We start from the raw sequence: 15528 nt of genomic DNA, 5'->3' as shown, positions 1-15528 counted from the left end.
CTGATGATCTGGACCCTCTGCTGTTGATTGATGTCCTAGGTGAACCTCAGGCCTACCCCATTGCCGTGGCCCTGCTTGCTCATTGTAAAGCTGTGCTTGACCCTGGTTGCCCCCTCTGGGCACTGGCCAGGTATTGAGTGGCTAGTCTCTGGCTGGCAGGCAGCTGCTGTTGTTGTGCCCTGACACAGCCGGCATGTTCACCCTTCTCTTCCTCACCTTGCTTGCACTCCACTAAATGCTGAGTCAGCAAACTCAGGCTGCTCTGGGTGCAGGGGCTAAAGAGGTTTGTCAGAGCAAGCACCACACTACACTTGCTGCAGTGTTGTGTTAGGGATCCAGAAGCTGTTGGTTTTTTCCAGGGTAATTCTGACCCTGAGTGCCGCATCTGGAAAAGAGACATCACTGCCTAAGAGGCTGCAGTGCCCCAGCCCTGACACAGTGACTGCTGTCCTGAAAGCAGGCTGAAGTGAGCTGGATTAGGTGTGATTCCTGAGGTGTGCCGTTAAGTGGCTCAGTGGAGATGGCCCAACACTAAGCAATTCTTAAGGCTCTGCCTTGGCACTAGATTCTTCACCTTCTCCACGTGCAGCACAAGCCAGGAAAAGGCCAAACACAACCATGTGTCACTTCTGTCTTTATTCTAACAGTGCCTCCCAACATCCTTGCAGTACCTGGAATCTGTCAGGGCTCTCAGCCCTCTTCTGAGCCCTGCTACCAGCAGGATGCCAGGGAAGTGATTTAGCCATCCCAGCTGGATCAGACAAAATGAAAAAAACATAAACAGAGGTTGGTGGGGAAGCAGGGCAGGCCCCACTTGCCAGTCCAGCACACATGTTGCTCAGGAAGGATAACAAGCAATCCACAGCGCAGCTCCTCTGAGGAAGGACTCAGCACAACCAGGGGGCTCCCAGCCAGGTTTGTTTTGGCATAGTGAAGGGCAGATGTAATTGAGCGTCGCAATCCCTTGCTCGCTGGTGCTCCCTCACCTCCTATCGAGACCAAGACTGCTATTCCAAAAAGCCTCCTTGTAGCCAGTTTCAGCCACAGTCAGGGACGATATTAAGGGACTCCCTGCCAGATGTTACACTTTTATTTCACAGCGGGAACTCAAGAATAGAGTGAGCACAAGGCTGAAACCTCCTGAAGGCAAAATGAACCTCCCAGTCTAGAATCAGGATCAGCACTCCCAGAGCTTTCTGTGCCCCCACTGCAGAGGAAGGAAGCGTTGTCCTAGGCCATGGCTGGGGGCATTCTCAGCTCCTTAAGAAAACTGAAAATCCCTGCCTCACTTGTTCTTCTGTAAGTGAGGAAAGTGCCGTGCTACTGGGAGCCACTTGGACTCTCAGGGTCTACACATTCAGGGACAGAGAGGTAACATGGGTAGCTACCACCAGAGGAGAGGCAATAGGGTAAGAAGACCTTTCCCCATTGAGGGATGCCTCCACATTGGGAGGGAAAGAACACACAAGGGTGCATAGACAGGTCATTGCTTTCCAGGGAACCCAGGACTTGTTCCAGGGAATTTGGGACCAGGGCTGTGGAACTCCTTCACTGGGTGCTGCTTTTTTTGGCAGGTGGATCTTTTTATAGTGCCCATTGCCAGCAGTGATCTGCAGCTTGATGCTGCACAAGGCGGCAGGGCTCGGATCCGAGACAGGGATGGAGTCACCCATCCAGGGCTGGTGTGGGCAGTACGAGTGCCGTACTGATGGGATACGGGGCTATCCCCCAGACCGGAAGCGGAGGGGAAATAGCAGAGTCTGGTTCTGCCGAGTCGTTATGGCAACTGCGCCGGCAGGAGCCCGGGCCGCTTCTCGGCAGGTGCTGCCGGCAAGGGGCGGACCCCGCACCCTGGGGCTACGGGGACAGGCGGAGCATCGGTGGGGGAGCAAAGCGCGAGGAGCCGGTTGGCGGGGGGGGGATGCAGGCGGGGTGAGCGAGCTGCAGCAAGCAGTACCGTCCAGCCCCAGACCCAGGGGAGGGGCAGGGGGGCAAGGGGAGGCAGGCCGGTAATGGCGGCTGCCGGTCGGGGGTGCTGTGAGAACTGAGCCCCGGGGACCGGCCCTTCCCGGGGGTACCTCGGCTCTGCGGGCGCGGAGTGGGAGGCAGAGCCAGCTGGGAGAGCAGCGGGACTGGGTAGGGTGCTGGGGGCCAGGCCGGGGCTGGGGGATCTGTCGGGGCCGGGGGGCGGTGCCGTCGCTCACCGGCAGCAGCGGGTCCCGGCGGGTCCCGGCTCCGCGTGGTGCTGAACGGACAGCGCCGCCGTGCTGCGCATGCGCCAATCGGCCTGCCACGGGCAGGGGCGTACGCTGGGGACCGGGTAACCGGGGCTGCCGGTGTGTACCAGGGAGCCGGGGAGCCGCGGGACTGGAGCGTCCGGTGTACACGGGGGAACTGGGGATCTGGTGTGCGCGGGGGAACTGGGATAACTGAGGGACTGGGAGTGGTGGTGTGCGCGGGGAAGCGGGTGCGCACGGGGAGCCGTTGTACCGGGGCTGGTGTGAGAGCCGCGCCGCTGCAGCAGCCTGCGGGAGCCGCTGCGGCACTGGTGGAACCTGTGACCGTCGGGGCGCCCGCAGGACCGGAGTCACTCTGCTCCGCCCGGTGTCCCGGCCTGTCAGGGCCGAGCCGTCCCCGCCGCCCCTAGCGCTGCCGCTGTACGAGGTCTCCGGCCGAACCCCGGTAACGTGCGCGCTGCTGCCGACCGAGGTAACGGGGCGGGGCCGGGGGCGGGGCGGCCGGGCACGCGTACTTCCGTCCGCCGGCGTGACGTTACGGCTGGACGCCAGCGTCTGGGTGAGGTGCAGGCGGATGGAGCGGCTGGGGCAGCGCCTGGGGGCGGCAGGTATCGGGCTGGGGGCGCTGGGCAGGGCAGTCGCATCGCTGTGGGGCCCTGCGGCAGGGGGGCGCGGAGGGAGGGTGTGCAGGCCCTGGTGGGGCTCCTGCGGCCCCCTCGCTGCGGCGGCGGGGCGGGAGCCCAGGAGCTGGGCCGTTCAGGGGGTGAGCGAGGGGCGGTGGGGGACGAATGATTGGGCGGGAGTGTCGTCCTACACCCCCATCCCCCAGCTGCGAATTCTGCTGAGGTCGTGTCAAACCGCAGCTCGGGAGGCTCCAGGCTGCCGGGACCCCTCTGCTTCCTCCTCGGCTCTTGCTCCTCCTCTGGCAACCCGAGGCTGTGGCCTCATTGGAGTGAGACCGTTTTCGCGGAGTCCGGAGAGTTGTTGCTCTCTCCTCGCAAGGGTCCGAGTGGCTCGGCACCGGGTGCAGGGGACGAGCTGCCAGGTGGAGCGATGCTTAGCCGTGGAAGGGAGGCACAGCTGCTGTGCAGGTGATGCGGTAATGCTGCAGCAGTTGCTTGCTGCTTCGCCGAGGGACAGGAACACCTCGAGAGGCTGGTGGGAAGTCCCTACCCCGAGGGCGGTGCAGTCAGGTGGACTTGGATGCCTGAGCAGTGAACGTCCCAGGCTGGGGAGGAGGTGATGCAGGTGGCAGGTGCCTGCCCTGCTGACGGCCAAGGGGTGTTACCCTTCGGGCTGATGGTGGGAGACACTGCTGAGTCTTTTCTTTCTGGCTGTTCCTCCTAGAGGCACCTGGCAGTAGGTGTGAGGACATCTAGCCTGGCTCCCACTGTAGCCTGGCTCCCTGACGTCTGATGATGAGTTTGACGCCCTCCAGGGGATGCCTCCTGGACCTGCCCTGGGAAGACATCTTAGTTCCACATATCCTCTGTCATCTGCCCCTGCAGCAGCTCCTGAGCCTGCAGAGGGTCAGCAAGTCGTTCCAGTCTCTCATCCAGCTGTACCTGGCCAATATGCGCTGCTTTGACTCAAGCCAGGTATTGGATGGCTCTGAGGCTGGGGGAGACACAGATGTCCTACTGATCTGGAGCTAACAGGGGTGCATCTGACTATGTGAGGCGAAGAACACCCTGACAAGGAGGCTGGTTTCTGCTCAGGAGCTTGGGTTAATGGCTTGGGTGTCAGACTGGACAGATGGGCCCAAGGAGGAGAGGCAGTGATTCAGGACCCAGCAATGCCAATGTCTTTAGCAAGAGGCACTGGGAGGAGTGAGCCAGGAAACTCCACCTGGGCCATTATGAGCACCAGCTGGCAGGAGAAAGCCAGTCCTGAGTGGCATAGCCTGTTGTTCCTCACAGAGGCTGTGCATTAGGGTGGGTCTGGTGGAAGATAATTCTGTCCCTCATCTTCAGGGAAAGCTTATGCTTGCCCTGGGAGGCACTGCCTGGGATTTGGAAAGGATGGAGTAGCTGCTGTTCTGTGAGGACAGAGTGGTCTAGCAGAGTATTTGAAGAGCAGAGGTGTGGAGTTCATCACGAATATGTAAATGCAGGGGTGATGATGTGGGATGGAGAAGCCCAAGCATATTCTAGCTTGTGGCAGTAGCCTTGGCATAAGGGGAGGAAAGCCTGACAGTAGGGTTTACTCTGTAATGAGAAGAGGGAGTGTCTTTGGTCACCACTGTCACAGTGGAAGAGAGGAGGGGAGAGAGTATTTGGTGAGGATCAGGTGATCTGAAGCCCTGGGGCACACGTCATTCTTCCTGGGTTCCCCACGCAGATTGGACCTCCCATCCCTCGAGCTGCTTTTGTTAACCTGCTGAAGGACAACGAAGTACTGCAGCAGCTGGCGCTCCAGAACTGCTCCGACTGGCTGACAGATGGGGAGCTGCTCCCGGTCATTGGGCAGAACCACCACCTGCACCACATCCAGCTGAAGGGCTGCGCCCAGCTCAGCCGCCATGCACTGGTGGCCATCTCACTGAGCTGCCCCAGCCTGCGCCAGCTCTCCCTGGCCCACTGTGAGTGGGTAGACAGCCTGTCCCTGCGCAGCCTGGCTGACCACTGCAAGGTGCTGGAGGCTGTGGACCTGACGGCCTGTCGCCAGCTGAAGGACGAGGCCATCTGCTACCTGGTGCAGAAGTGCAGCAGGCTCAAGTCCCTGTCGCTGGCTGTCAATGCCAATGTGGGTGATGTAGCGGTCGAGGAGATTGCCAAGTGCTGCCCTGAGCTGGAACACCTGGACCTCACAGGGTGTCTGCGAGTGAAAAATGATTCCATCAGGTACTAAGCAACCTGGGGAGCTGGCATGGGGATGGCAGGTGTCTGGGGGGGGAAGTAGAAGAGACACGAAGAGGAAAAGTTAGATTTCTTCATGTTAAAAGCAATGAGAGCTCAGACTGGGGGAGAAGACACTAACAGGCCCTTCAAGAGAGGCTACTAACAGCAGGTTTCCCAGCATGTCATGGAGGGTAGGTTTGGGACCCACCCATGTCCCTGGAGTTTCTCTTAGACCACCAGGATACTGCTCCTCAAGGTTGGTACTTGTGGCACAGTGATGAGTGCTGGGCTTCTGGGAGCAGAGAAGAGGGTGAGCAGTGCACTTAAGAGTCCTGGCACGCAACTTGCACGTGCTCTTTCTTGACAGGGTCCTGGCTGAATACTGTCCCAAGCTGCGCTCGCTGAAAGTGAAGCATTGCCACAACGTGGCTGAGTCCAGCCTGAGCATCCTCCGAAGCCGTGGGGTGGAGCTGGATGTGGAGCCTCCACTGCAGAGGGCTCTTGTTCTCCTGCAGGATGTGGTTGGCTTCGCCCCTTTCATCAACCTTCAGATCTAGAAGTGCTGCTGCTGGGGGGGGGGGAAGACTGACAAGACACTGGGATCCTGGGAGGATGCCGGAACCAGCTGCTTTGAAGATATGCAGAGGGAGAGGTTGGTCCCATTGGCAAGGCTGGCCTGAGTGGGGCTCACTCTTTCCTCTGGGGCTGTTTAGCAGCCTCAGGGTGGGTATTCATGAGTGGGCTTCATTGGTGCCTCTGGGGAAAGTAACTCCCTTTGCAGTGGGGAGGGAGCGAGTGACTTGCAGGAACACCATGGTGCTGAACAGGCCTTGGCCAGGCCAGCTAATAGATAGGATTTATTATTTGTTGTATTTTAAATCTCTAAATGGCAGCTGTCCCGAGAGAGGAAAGTCTTTGATGGGGACTGTCCCCTGGGGTGTTGTGGAGGGCATGCCAGCAGAGCTGTGGAACACACCAGCCCAGCTGGAGTGAAGGAGAAAAGCTGTCATCCCTCCTCTTGGGAGAGGGCAGGCCCCTCTGTGCTGCAGGAGGAGGGGGGCAGAGTGAGTCCAGCTCCAGCCTGCAGCCACTAGTCAGCCTGACACCAAAGAGCTGGCATGGCCCAGGCCTAGGGTGCTGGTTTGGGCTGGTGCAAGGTGAGAGTTGTTCTCATGGGGAACTTGCTCCTAACTGCAGTTTCATTGACAGAAAAACACCAGACCTAGCTATGCTGTCACTGAAAGCGGTTGGTCATTCCTATTTGTTTTCCCCCCAGTTTCTGACAACATTTCAGTAGTGCCCAGGCTAGCTATTATATCCTGCTCCATGTCGCATGGCTGAAGCTTTGGCATCCAATACTGTTGAGAAATCACAGGAGCCCTTGCCATGCTGTCAGCTGGAGCTTATGGAGTGCTGCAGGTGGTGTTGGCAGGGAGCCTATCTCTGGTCTGGAGTTCAGCCTCAGCCCTTGTATCTGCCAGGTGGTTAACCGAACAGCAGCTACATCTTGTGATGAATGTGAAGAGAATAAACAGCGGAAGAGAGAATGACCCTGCTCTTCCCTTTGGCCCCAGGGGGATTGGAGGTCGTGTCCACAAAGCATATGCATGCTCCAGCTGAACTACACACTGACTCACATCATCTTTATTAATACTGGCACTCAGTTTAAAGCAACAGTGCAGACTTGTAAAAACATTGCTGCAAAAGCACAAGCCACATCTTAGATCTAAAAATGTCCCATGCAAGGAATAGCAGAGAATGCCCAGGCCCTGGAGAACCACTGCAGTGTGCCCCTGGGGGCAGAGGGACAGCTACACAAGGAGAGGTCTCCCCTCAGCCAGGTTAGTTGAGGAAGCTGAAAGTAGTGTCCTGGCTCCCAGGTTAGTTCCAGTTAGTGGCAGGTGGAGGAGTCCCCTCATTCCTAGTGCTGTGTGACCATCCTGCCAAGCCTGGCTGGTGAGGTGGAGGCTGAAGAACAGGAGGACCTGGCTGTCAGTGGAACTTATACTTCCTGGCTGGTTTGAGGCTAATGTAGGTTCTTTTCATCTCCTCGCTCTCAGGCTTCTTGATGTCTTTGTACCTCTCTCCCTTTGTACTCACCACCTGGTTATCAATATAGCGGATCAACTTCTTGGGAGCCTGGAGAGGAAAGATATTAACACCAAATGGGTGGCCAGCCATGCTGCTAGGGAAAGGGAGGGGACAAGCAGAAGCAGAGCTGTGCTGTCAGGGGGCAGAAGAAGACTGGGGTGGGCTGCTTTACCCATCTTTTGTGTTGGGAATCTCGGGCAAAACTGGAAGGAAGCTGTCTGATGGGCAAGGCCCATGCTAGTCAGGAATGGTAGAAACTGACAGATCTGCCACCCGTTAGCTAAGCTAATCTTCCTTCTTTGCTTACTAGTGGGCTCTGGGAGTGTTCCTGCTCTGTTTTGCCGTGTTGTTTTCTGGACTTGCAGCCTGATTTTTAAACCTTGTAGCCAAAGGACATTCAAACTGCTGGTGAGCTGGGACTGCTCTTCTTACCTCTTTGGGTGGAGCTGGTCGATGGGTTTTCTGATCATCTGCACTATCCACCATCATATATCTGAAACAAGACACATTTAGTGAAGACTGTAACAGGCATTGCCTGGAGCTGTTCATAGCCTATGCCCTTTTCCCTCTGGCTGGTTTGTGGCTGTACAATGTATCCTGTGTGCCTGGATTGCAGCTAGAAGCACTTAAGGTTATCCCCTGGATGAAATGGGCAAGAAGCATTGTCATCCTTCTGAAAAGAACCTATCAGGATTCTCCTGGAGTAGCATCCTTGGCCATACGTGAATGGTATCGAGAACTTGGGCTGCTGAGAATGCTGATGGGCACTGCAGAACTGGAAGAGGTGCTTGGGTCTGGTGTGCTCTGCCATTGGGGCAGCTTTGCTTCTTCTCAGCCCAGCTGATGGCAGCCAGAGGAGACAGAGCTGAGATTACAGGACCAAGCTGGCTGCTTCTGCCCTGAAGAGATGGTGTTCCTTTCATGCTTCACCTACTACTTGACTGTGAAACAGGTCTGTGCTGGAAGCAACTTCATAAAAGCATCACCTCATTCCCTATATGACTGAAACATCAGGGCGCAAACATTTGCTTGCTGTACTGCTGAGTTACTACTCTTGAGACTGGTGCTGGCTTAGCAGGCGGACAGCACAACTCACCATGACTTCTCCCTCAGTAGTTAGTATAGTTGCTCACATGTATCTTCAGCTATGGTAATCTGCTCTCTGTACCTGTGCTTGGGTGATGTTTAAAGTACAGGACGTTGCCAAAATGTCATTAAAGTGAAGTTCCCAGAAACATAAATACCAGCTTGGGCTTTTTTGTTCCCCTGCTTGTCACCCTGAAACAGGCCTGCACAGGAGATGGGCAACGACAAGGATTGCTAATTCTGCTTGGATGCCATTCTGCTTTGCTTTATCTTCCTTAGACCACTGATTGTCTCCCCATCCTGTCACTGGGGAGGATGTAAAGTGGTGGAAAAGATGTGGCTGGATAGACATGTGCAATCTGCATGCCCACAGGACATCGGTGAAAGCTGAGGTCTTAAAGCAGATCGATGAAACCACAGTGTGGGTTCTCCTACTGAAAATTAAATGCTTTTGGAAATGAATAAAGGTAAACCAGTCTAAAGCCACTTTCATTCCTAAGAAGTCCATAGGGGGACTTCAGTGAGGTTTCTTTAAATGTATTGAATTCACATGTTCAACAAGTGAGATTTAATCTTCCCAATGTTGCTGTACACACAGTCTCTTAAAGGTATCTTTAGCCCTGTCTGGACTGTCTCCAAGGATGGGGGTATGAATGAGCTGCTGTAGATTTACTAGTCACAGCGTGTTACCTGAGCTGCAGCATGATGTTTGTGTGTTGAACTTTTAACCAGGACCTCAGCTGGCAGTACTGTGACTTACACTGTACCTGCAGGAGGCTGAAACCTCACACACAGCCAGCGCTGTGACCCCGCTGGTGCAGGTAACCTGTTTCTGTGCCACAGCTCTAAAACAAACCCAAACCTATTTTTTTTCCCCACGTGATGGTTCTATTTGTAGGTGCATTCAGCTATACCTAGATCAGCTTCACAGCATCCTTGCTAAACATTGTACACCCCAAGTTCTTTATAGACTACAGTGTCATTCTGGCCTTCCCCAAACTGTCACCTCTTCCTCTCTTCCTTTATTTGGAGCAAAATGAGGGGTTCTCTGCTGCTGGGTACTTACTTCTGTAGGATAACCTGTTTGAGTTCCTCGTGGTTGGGTGCTCTGCGAGACCGTGCCAGTTCCTGGGAAGAGACAAGGTGGTGTGTGAGTGGCACAACATGTGGGGTGTACACCTAATCCCTGCTAGCTTGGTGAGCCCAGCTGCTGGTGGAGCACTCCAGCTCCTGTGGGAAGCAGGGTGCCAGCCATAGCTCCACTGGGGTGCTGGCTCCGCGGTGGGCACAGAGCAAAGGGAAGGGAGAGGGGCTATTGTTCTGGGTGATCCTCCTGGCTCATTGCACAGGGAGTTTCTGTGGTTAAAGCTGCTTGCAGCAGAGTGGGGACACTCGTGTACCTCTCAGCTCTGCCCTGCTCCCTGGCCTGCTGCCACCCAGCTACGAGTACTGTACCTTCACACTCGCACCTGCTGGGCCAATTTCCACCTTCTCCTCCACAATTAACTGCACTGCCTCCTCCAAGTTCCCCAAGGCCATGGCGAGCGCCTTCTCTGCCTGGCTCATGGTACAAGCCGGGAACATCTCCAGCAGCAGCTCCACACCATCCTTCAAGTTATTGCCTTCCTAGTTGGAGCAAGAGACAGAGGTAAGGTGGGGATACGGTGAGCTATTGAAAAGGGCCTTTCTGGTTTTGCATTGTCAGGAAACTCAGCCTGCCCTTAGCTGAAGGCTCTCTCTCCATACAAACATGACTAAATACCATTCCCAAAGCTAAGAGGGGATCGTATCTTTGCAAGGACAAAGAATCACTCTTCCTTAATCTCCCTCTCTATTTCAGCACTCTTTAAAGTAGGGCTGCTATGAACTGATTCAACTGTGGCCATGCTATGTGCCTCCATAGGAGTGAGCTTTCTGGACGCTGTGGTGTAATGCTTGAACTCCTGCTCACCTTGTGAAATTGTATTTGCTTTGATCAGAAAGGGAAGGGACTGCTAAGCAGTGACCTGTGGCTACATCAGAAGGAAGCACAGCAGCAGCATTTGCTAGAAGCCTGTGGATGCAGGATCATTGCACTGTAGAGCAGGAAGAGGTAAATACTGGAAAAAGAGCAAGCAGAGTGTGAGGGAAGGAGGTGAGGGGGGGGATCTGCCAGGTGCTGCAATGCCTGTGGCATGGGTCATGCTGAAGGGTGCTGCAGGATCAGGACCACTGGGCCAATGACTCAGTGCTGTAAAGCTCTGTAAACGCACAGCATAGTCATTGAGGGTCTGGACTGGCATCTTCAGGACTGACACACAGAGAGATGGGACTGCTTCCTGTGCAGATACTGTATGACAGCTGGGGAGAGAAATGGTGATCCACCTCAAACTGTTGAGTGAGGCAAGGGGAACAGGGTGAAGCGAGGTGGAGTGCTGTAGAGGCATCCCCATGGTGCTGCTGTGGGATCTCTGAGGGCACTGGGACAGGCTCTCTCAACCATTGCTCTGGCTCATCTTTTCCAGTGGGTGGAAAGGATGAGCCAGAGTGATGGCTCATGTTCTTCTGTCAGCACGTAATTTTCTCTTTCCATTTATGCAGTCTTGCTCAGGCCATACCATGGAGATCACAGACACCAGTGATGCTGTCACAGCCTATGCTGTCATTCCCTCCAGAGCCAGAAAACGCCCTCAGGTGGTGCTGGTAGCCTAGTGCTGGTTGACTGTCCCCACTGCTCCTGCTCCTCTGCAGGGTGCTCATACCTGGGCCCCGGCTCCGTCTGTTAGAGTGCACTGCCCTTCCCCGTTGCAGGCTCCAGCTCCAGGCTCCTGGCCCTTGGTCAGGTCTTCAGAGGGTGCTTCACTTCCATTTTCCACAGCCTTTTGGCCAGGTTTTTCTTAAAGACATAGTGATATCTCCTGAGGAACAGTCCCACTAAGGCTAGAGCTCTGTTTTCTGTTGCCATTAGATTGCTAGCGCATTGTGTGCCAAGCAAATCCTTTCTTAAGTGATGAGACTGGACAGCACTACTATTCCTCCTGCCCTCAGAGGCAACAGCTACTCTCCTCATCCTGACCTGCAGGTAAGCAGTGCTAGCGCATGCTGGAGCTTCTGAATGCTGCATTTCCAGGTCTTACAGGGTGCAGGCTGCTTGTGAATTCAATTCTGTCAATTCTCAGCTCTCTAATGCCTTGGCTGTGGATACTTATGGCATTTTTGTTAACATTTCTAAGAATGATGTTTGCTCTGATTTTGAACTAAGGCATGGTTTTGATTTTAAATTTGGGAATACACTGTGGTAGTCCCCAGGCTTATGTGAGCCAGCACATCCTGTGGTCAGGTTACTCTGATGCATCTTTCTTTACAGGCTCTTTCTATGTCACTATAATTGTTTCACCTCTGTCCTGACCTCTCTAAAACTGGGATGGCGCTGTCCTTTCACATTCTGGCTACATTAGGATCCTCAAAAAGAAGATGTAGGGACCAGAGCAGAAGATTTTGTCAAGTTCCAGAAAGCAGCAAGTAAGATAAAAGACAGGACTGTCTACACTCTTCTGTGCTGTGTAGCCTTCTGGCAAGACAGCAGTAATGTTGCTAGATAAGCAAAACCAAGACTGGTATGTCCTGAAAGGTTTAATATCCAAGCACTTCACCTGTCTGTTCTTTAGTGGGAAGTACCTTTGGAGCTGATTAACACAGCAATCCAGCTGATCATGAATGCTGAGGTTAGAAAGGGCCACTGGGATAACGCAGTCTTCTGCAGTCCTGCATTGTGCAGGCCAGGGCACATCACTGCTGATTCTGCAGCCATGCCAGGATTCATGGGTGAACAGGAAGTGAGCTTTGAGGATGCTGAAAGCCTAGAAGTGATACAAGCAATCAGCTGGATTTTCTACTTGATGATGCACCTGACATGGGCCACCCAGTGGTGGTGTTGCTTAGGCAGATGGCTAACAGAGGCAGGCAGAAATCCTCACTTTCAGAATTAACCCAGAGCAGAATTTCAGCAAGCAGCACTGTATCTGCCATTTCTTCCTTATTACTCTGGATGTGATCTCAACAGAGGTGTTTGGAGATCTGATCAAGTGTTTTTTCACCCCAGTATGTCTTGGACAGTATTCCACATGACTCAAACCTCACATATATTGATATCAAAAACCTGACTGAACACAAAACCAAAAAAAGGGTCAATCAATTCAGGTTCCCTTTTGAGAGCCTAACTGTGGCAAACAAGATTGTATTTTATCCTGTGACATTGCTCAGCTCCAAATACTAAGACTGAAAACACGTGCAGAATATACCTTCTTGTGCTGAAATTGTCTGTGTAACTCACCTTTGTTGCGAGCTTCACCAAGCCTCTCTGAGAGAGAGAACATCATTTCACAAACATCCCCACTGTAAGAGACAGAAGCTGCAAAATTAGTGCGAGGAATAACAACAGTAGCCTATCCTACTTAGCTACCTCATTACAGAAAGACAAGGCTTGTTGGGCAGCCCAACAAAATTAACTGGCATTTCAGATAGCAAAGGACCTACTTGCAAACTATACTGGGATTAGCATCTGTGTATTCAGGGAAAGACTGTCTTAATCACAATAGCACAGGCTTGGTACCAATACATCTTCAACTCGGTACAGCACGAATTTATCATACTGAGGGGCTTGGGTCCAGGCCCCCAGTGCATGGCATGCACGTACAAAGCAATAACATTCACATACCTGTGGATTTCTGCAAAGCCAGGGATATACGCCTCCATCATTTCCACAAAAGTGTCCATGTCAAAAGTCTCCTCAGAGGACTCTGGTGAGCCCAGCTCTTCCAGGACACCCGTGATATAGCAGAAGAAAACATCATCCATCCCACTGGAGACAGAGACAAATGGGATGTGGCAGCAGAGTCAGCAGGCACTTTTTTTCTCTCTCTCTTTCCATCCCATTCCATCTAACCTTGTCTCTTTCTAATAGAGAAGCAGAAGGACCACTGTGGACTGTATCTTGGGCAGATCCCACCAGTAAAGCCAGGTAGCAGCTGGTCAGTGGTTGATTGGGAAGCATTTACAGATGAAACACTGCACTGCTGTCCTGGGCAGCACTGAAGGAAAGCCCCAGCCTGTGCCCAGACGCTGTGCTCCTGCAGGTGCTTCAGCTGAGCTAACCAAAATATTCCAAGTGCTCAAACCCTCACTTTTCTGTGCTGACTGGTGTTTCAGGTGGGGTCATCATATTCTGTCAAGCTGCTATTTCTATGGGATGCAGTATTCTCTGCTTGCTGCTCTCCACATTTGTGTCACTGCTGCCACCAGCTGCCAAACCAGCTGCTGTGTTCCAGCCTCAACTTAGCTGTATCTCTGCATGCAGGCAGAGTTCAAAATATGGAGAGCTCTGACATAGTGTTAGGCTGCTCAGAAAGCCCTTAGGGAGCTCTGTGGAATGAAGAGAATTCCATATTCTAATGTATATTACTGGACAGGAAATTAATTATCTTGGTCATCAAAGAAATTACATTACTAGATAGTTATTCAAGCATTCCCATCAGAGCCTGTGCAAATTATCTGCATCCTGTATCTGACTTAAGGAAAGGTAACACAAAGTACAGGAAATCTACAGAGTTCAGTATAATGTGTAGAGGGACAATTAATGCAAAGTTCAATCTAGAGCAATGATACTGGATCTTGCTAACTCAACATACCTGAGGTCTGCTGCAGGGATGTGGGACTGGATGAAGCGTGTCAGCGTGTCTCGAATGATTCTTTCAAGCTCCATGTCTCTCTAAACCTTTTCCTCTAAAAAAAAAAAAAAAGGAGGAAAAAGAAAACCCCATGTAATTTCAAAGGCAAGAAGTACATCAAAATATCAACCAGATCAAAAGGCAAGAAGTACATCAAAATATCAACCAGATCAAAAGGTAAGCTTGCTATAAGCCAGTGTATTCTCCTCATGAGAAAAATTCACAAACTCCTCCTTGTCATCCCTGCGTAACACTAGGCAAAGATGACCACACCAACCAGCAGTATTAGAATGCACTGGAAATACAAGCCCACAGCAGTCCCAGTATCTTGGGCCTCTCCAGCTCGTGTTGATGCTGGCACTATGCAGTTGTACTGTACATTTAAAACATCCCTTCCAGGAAGCAAAGCTGGAAATGCAGATGTGTCCAGCTGCAGGACTTCAGAGACATCTCCTGAGCTGGAACACTGAGCTGCCTGGTGAGGAAGCAGCAAGTAGTGGGTTTGCATGCTCAGTGCAGAGAGGGGTGAACCTTCCAGCCAAGAGCATTTGCAGTGATGCTTGGACTCAGGAACAAGTGGGAGAAAGGGTAATGTCTCCTAAAGAAAGGACAACCTAGAGCATATTTTACAGGGAAATACCAAGCAGGGCACAGACAACTAGTCTGCCAGCCAAAATATCAAAGGTCTCCAGGTCAGGCACGGACTGCCAGTGGAATCTCACCCAAACAGGAGCCTGTTGTTCCGCTCAGTAAATGAGCCATTCTGCAGTTGATGCAGCTGCAACAAGTGGTGTTTGATAATCCAAAACTCAGGGGAGTTCTAAGAATCACAGAGCTTCTACAGAAGCAATGGCAGAGGGGGGCTGCCCACAGCCTTCCTTCAGCTATCAGTACTGGGCCTGGACTGAAATGGGCAGAAAAAAGCCATTCCTTAACCATTCCCCCCAGGGTTTACAAAGCTGCTGGGTGGACAAACTCCTGGTGTAAGCACCGAGTTCTTTCAAGGAGTTCTTCCAGACTAGCCCTGCATAAACAGAAACTCATGTGGTCATCAGCCAGAGAGCTTCTGAAGGTTGTCATTCTCCTACCAGTGCAGCTCCCTCATTCCAACCACATGAGAATCTGACCAGTTCTGTTTGACACAGAACTCATGGAGCAGTCACGTGGGTTGCTGAAAGATGGGATTGTTGTTCCCATGGGAATCAAAAAGGTTTGGCATTTCCCGAGATGAGACTTCCAGAGCTAGCAGGATATAGACAAAATCCCCCAACGGCACTCAGCACTGCTCTTGCATGACCTACAGAGAACCAAAGCCCATCAGCCAGTTGGTAGGGCCATCTCCAGTCCCATGGCCCATTCAAGCTGCCACAGGCCGCCAATGCAGGTGCCAAGAGAGTACATGTACTCCTCCTTGTGGCTGGCCAGATAAGCACACCCTAGCCAGCCAGACTGGCCCCTGGCTATAGCCATATTGAAGTTCTAGAGATTTGACTCCCAATCCTGAGGGAGAAAGCTGTGACACAAGCTTTGTGCAAAAGTGCTTTGCTGTGTATACGGCATCACACACTG

The 15528-nt window shown here is 52.8% G+C and overlaps 2 protein-coding genes across 3 annotated transcripts; one reads left to right on the top strand and one right to left on the bottom strand.

Annotated features, from left to right (window-relative positions):
- The first annotated feature begins 2803 nt into the window (after positions 1 to 2803).
- On the top strand, positions 2804 to 8398 carry FBXL15 (F-box and leucine rich repeat protein 15). Of its 2 annotated transcripts, XR_013957273.1 has the most exons (5): positions 2804 to 2845; positions 3585 to 3835; positions 4578 to 5080; positions 5445 to 5729; positions 7479 to 8398. XR_013957273.1 is itself a non-coding variant. In XM_080622171.1 (4 exons), exons 2-4 carry the CDS (start codon positions 3653 to 3655, stop codon positions 5632 to 5634), a joined length of 876 nt encoding a protein of 291 aa, XP_080478297.1. In that variant the 5' UTR covers positions 2804 to 2845; positions 3585 to 3652; the 3' UTR covers positions 5635 to 7056. The 2 variants fall into 2 exon arrangements, 1 of the variants encoding a protein (XP_080478297.1); XM_080622171.1 differs by lacking the exon at positions 7479 to 8398 and having other exon boundaries at positions 5445 to 7056.
- On the bottom strand, positions 7070 to 14335 carry CUEDC2 (CUE domain containing 2; the record flags this gene model as incomplete). The annotated part of the gene is made up of 8 exons (XM_080622172.1): positions 13921 to 14335; positions 12951 to 13094; positions 12567 to 12628; positions 10996 to 11129; positions 9710 to 9880; positions 9321 to 9382; positions 7601 to 7661; positions 7070 to 7216 (listed from the first exon to the last, which is right to left on the bottom strand). The coding sequence occupies exons 1-8, from the start codon at positions 13992 to 13994 to the stop codon at positions 7070 to 7072; spliced, it is 855 nt and encodes a 284-aa protein (XP_080478298.1). The 5' UTR covers positions 13995 to 14335.
- Positions 14336 to 15528: the final 1193 nt, after the last annotated feature.

This window comes from Psittacula echo (assembly GCF_963264785.1).
Source record: "Psittacula echo genome assembly, chromosome: 6".
NCBI lineage: Eukaryota > Metazoa > Chordata > Aves > Psittaciformes > Psittacidae > Psittacula > Psittacula echo.
The sequence above is the reverse complement of the archived record's forward strand: the minus strand, read 5'-3'. Positions and strand labels throughout refer to the sequence as shown.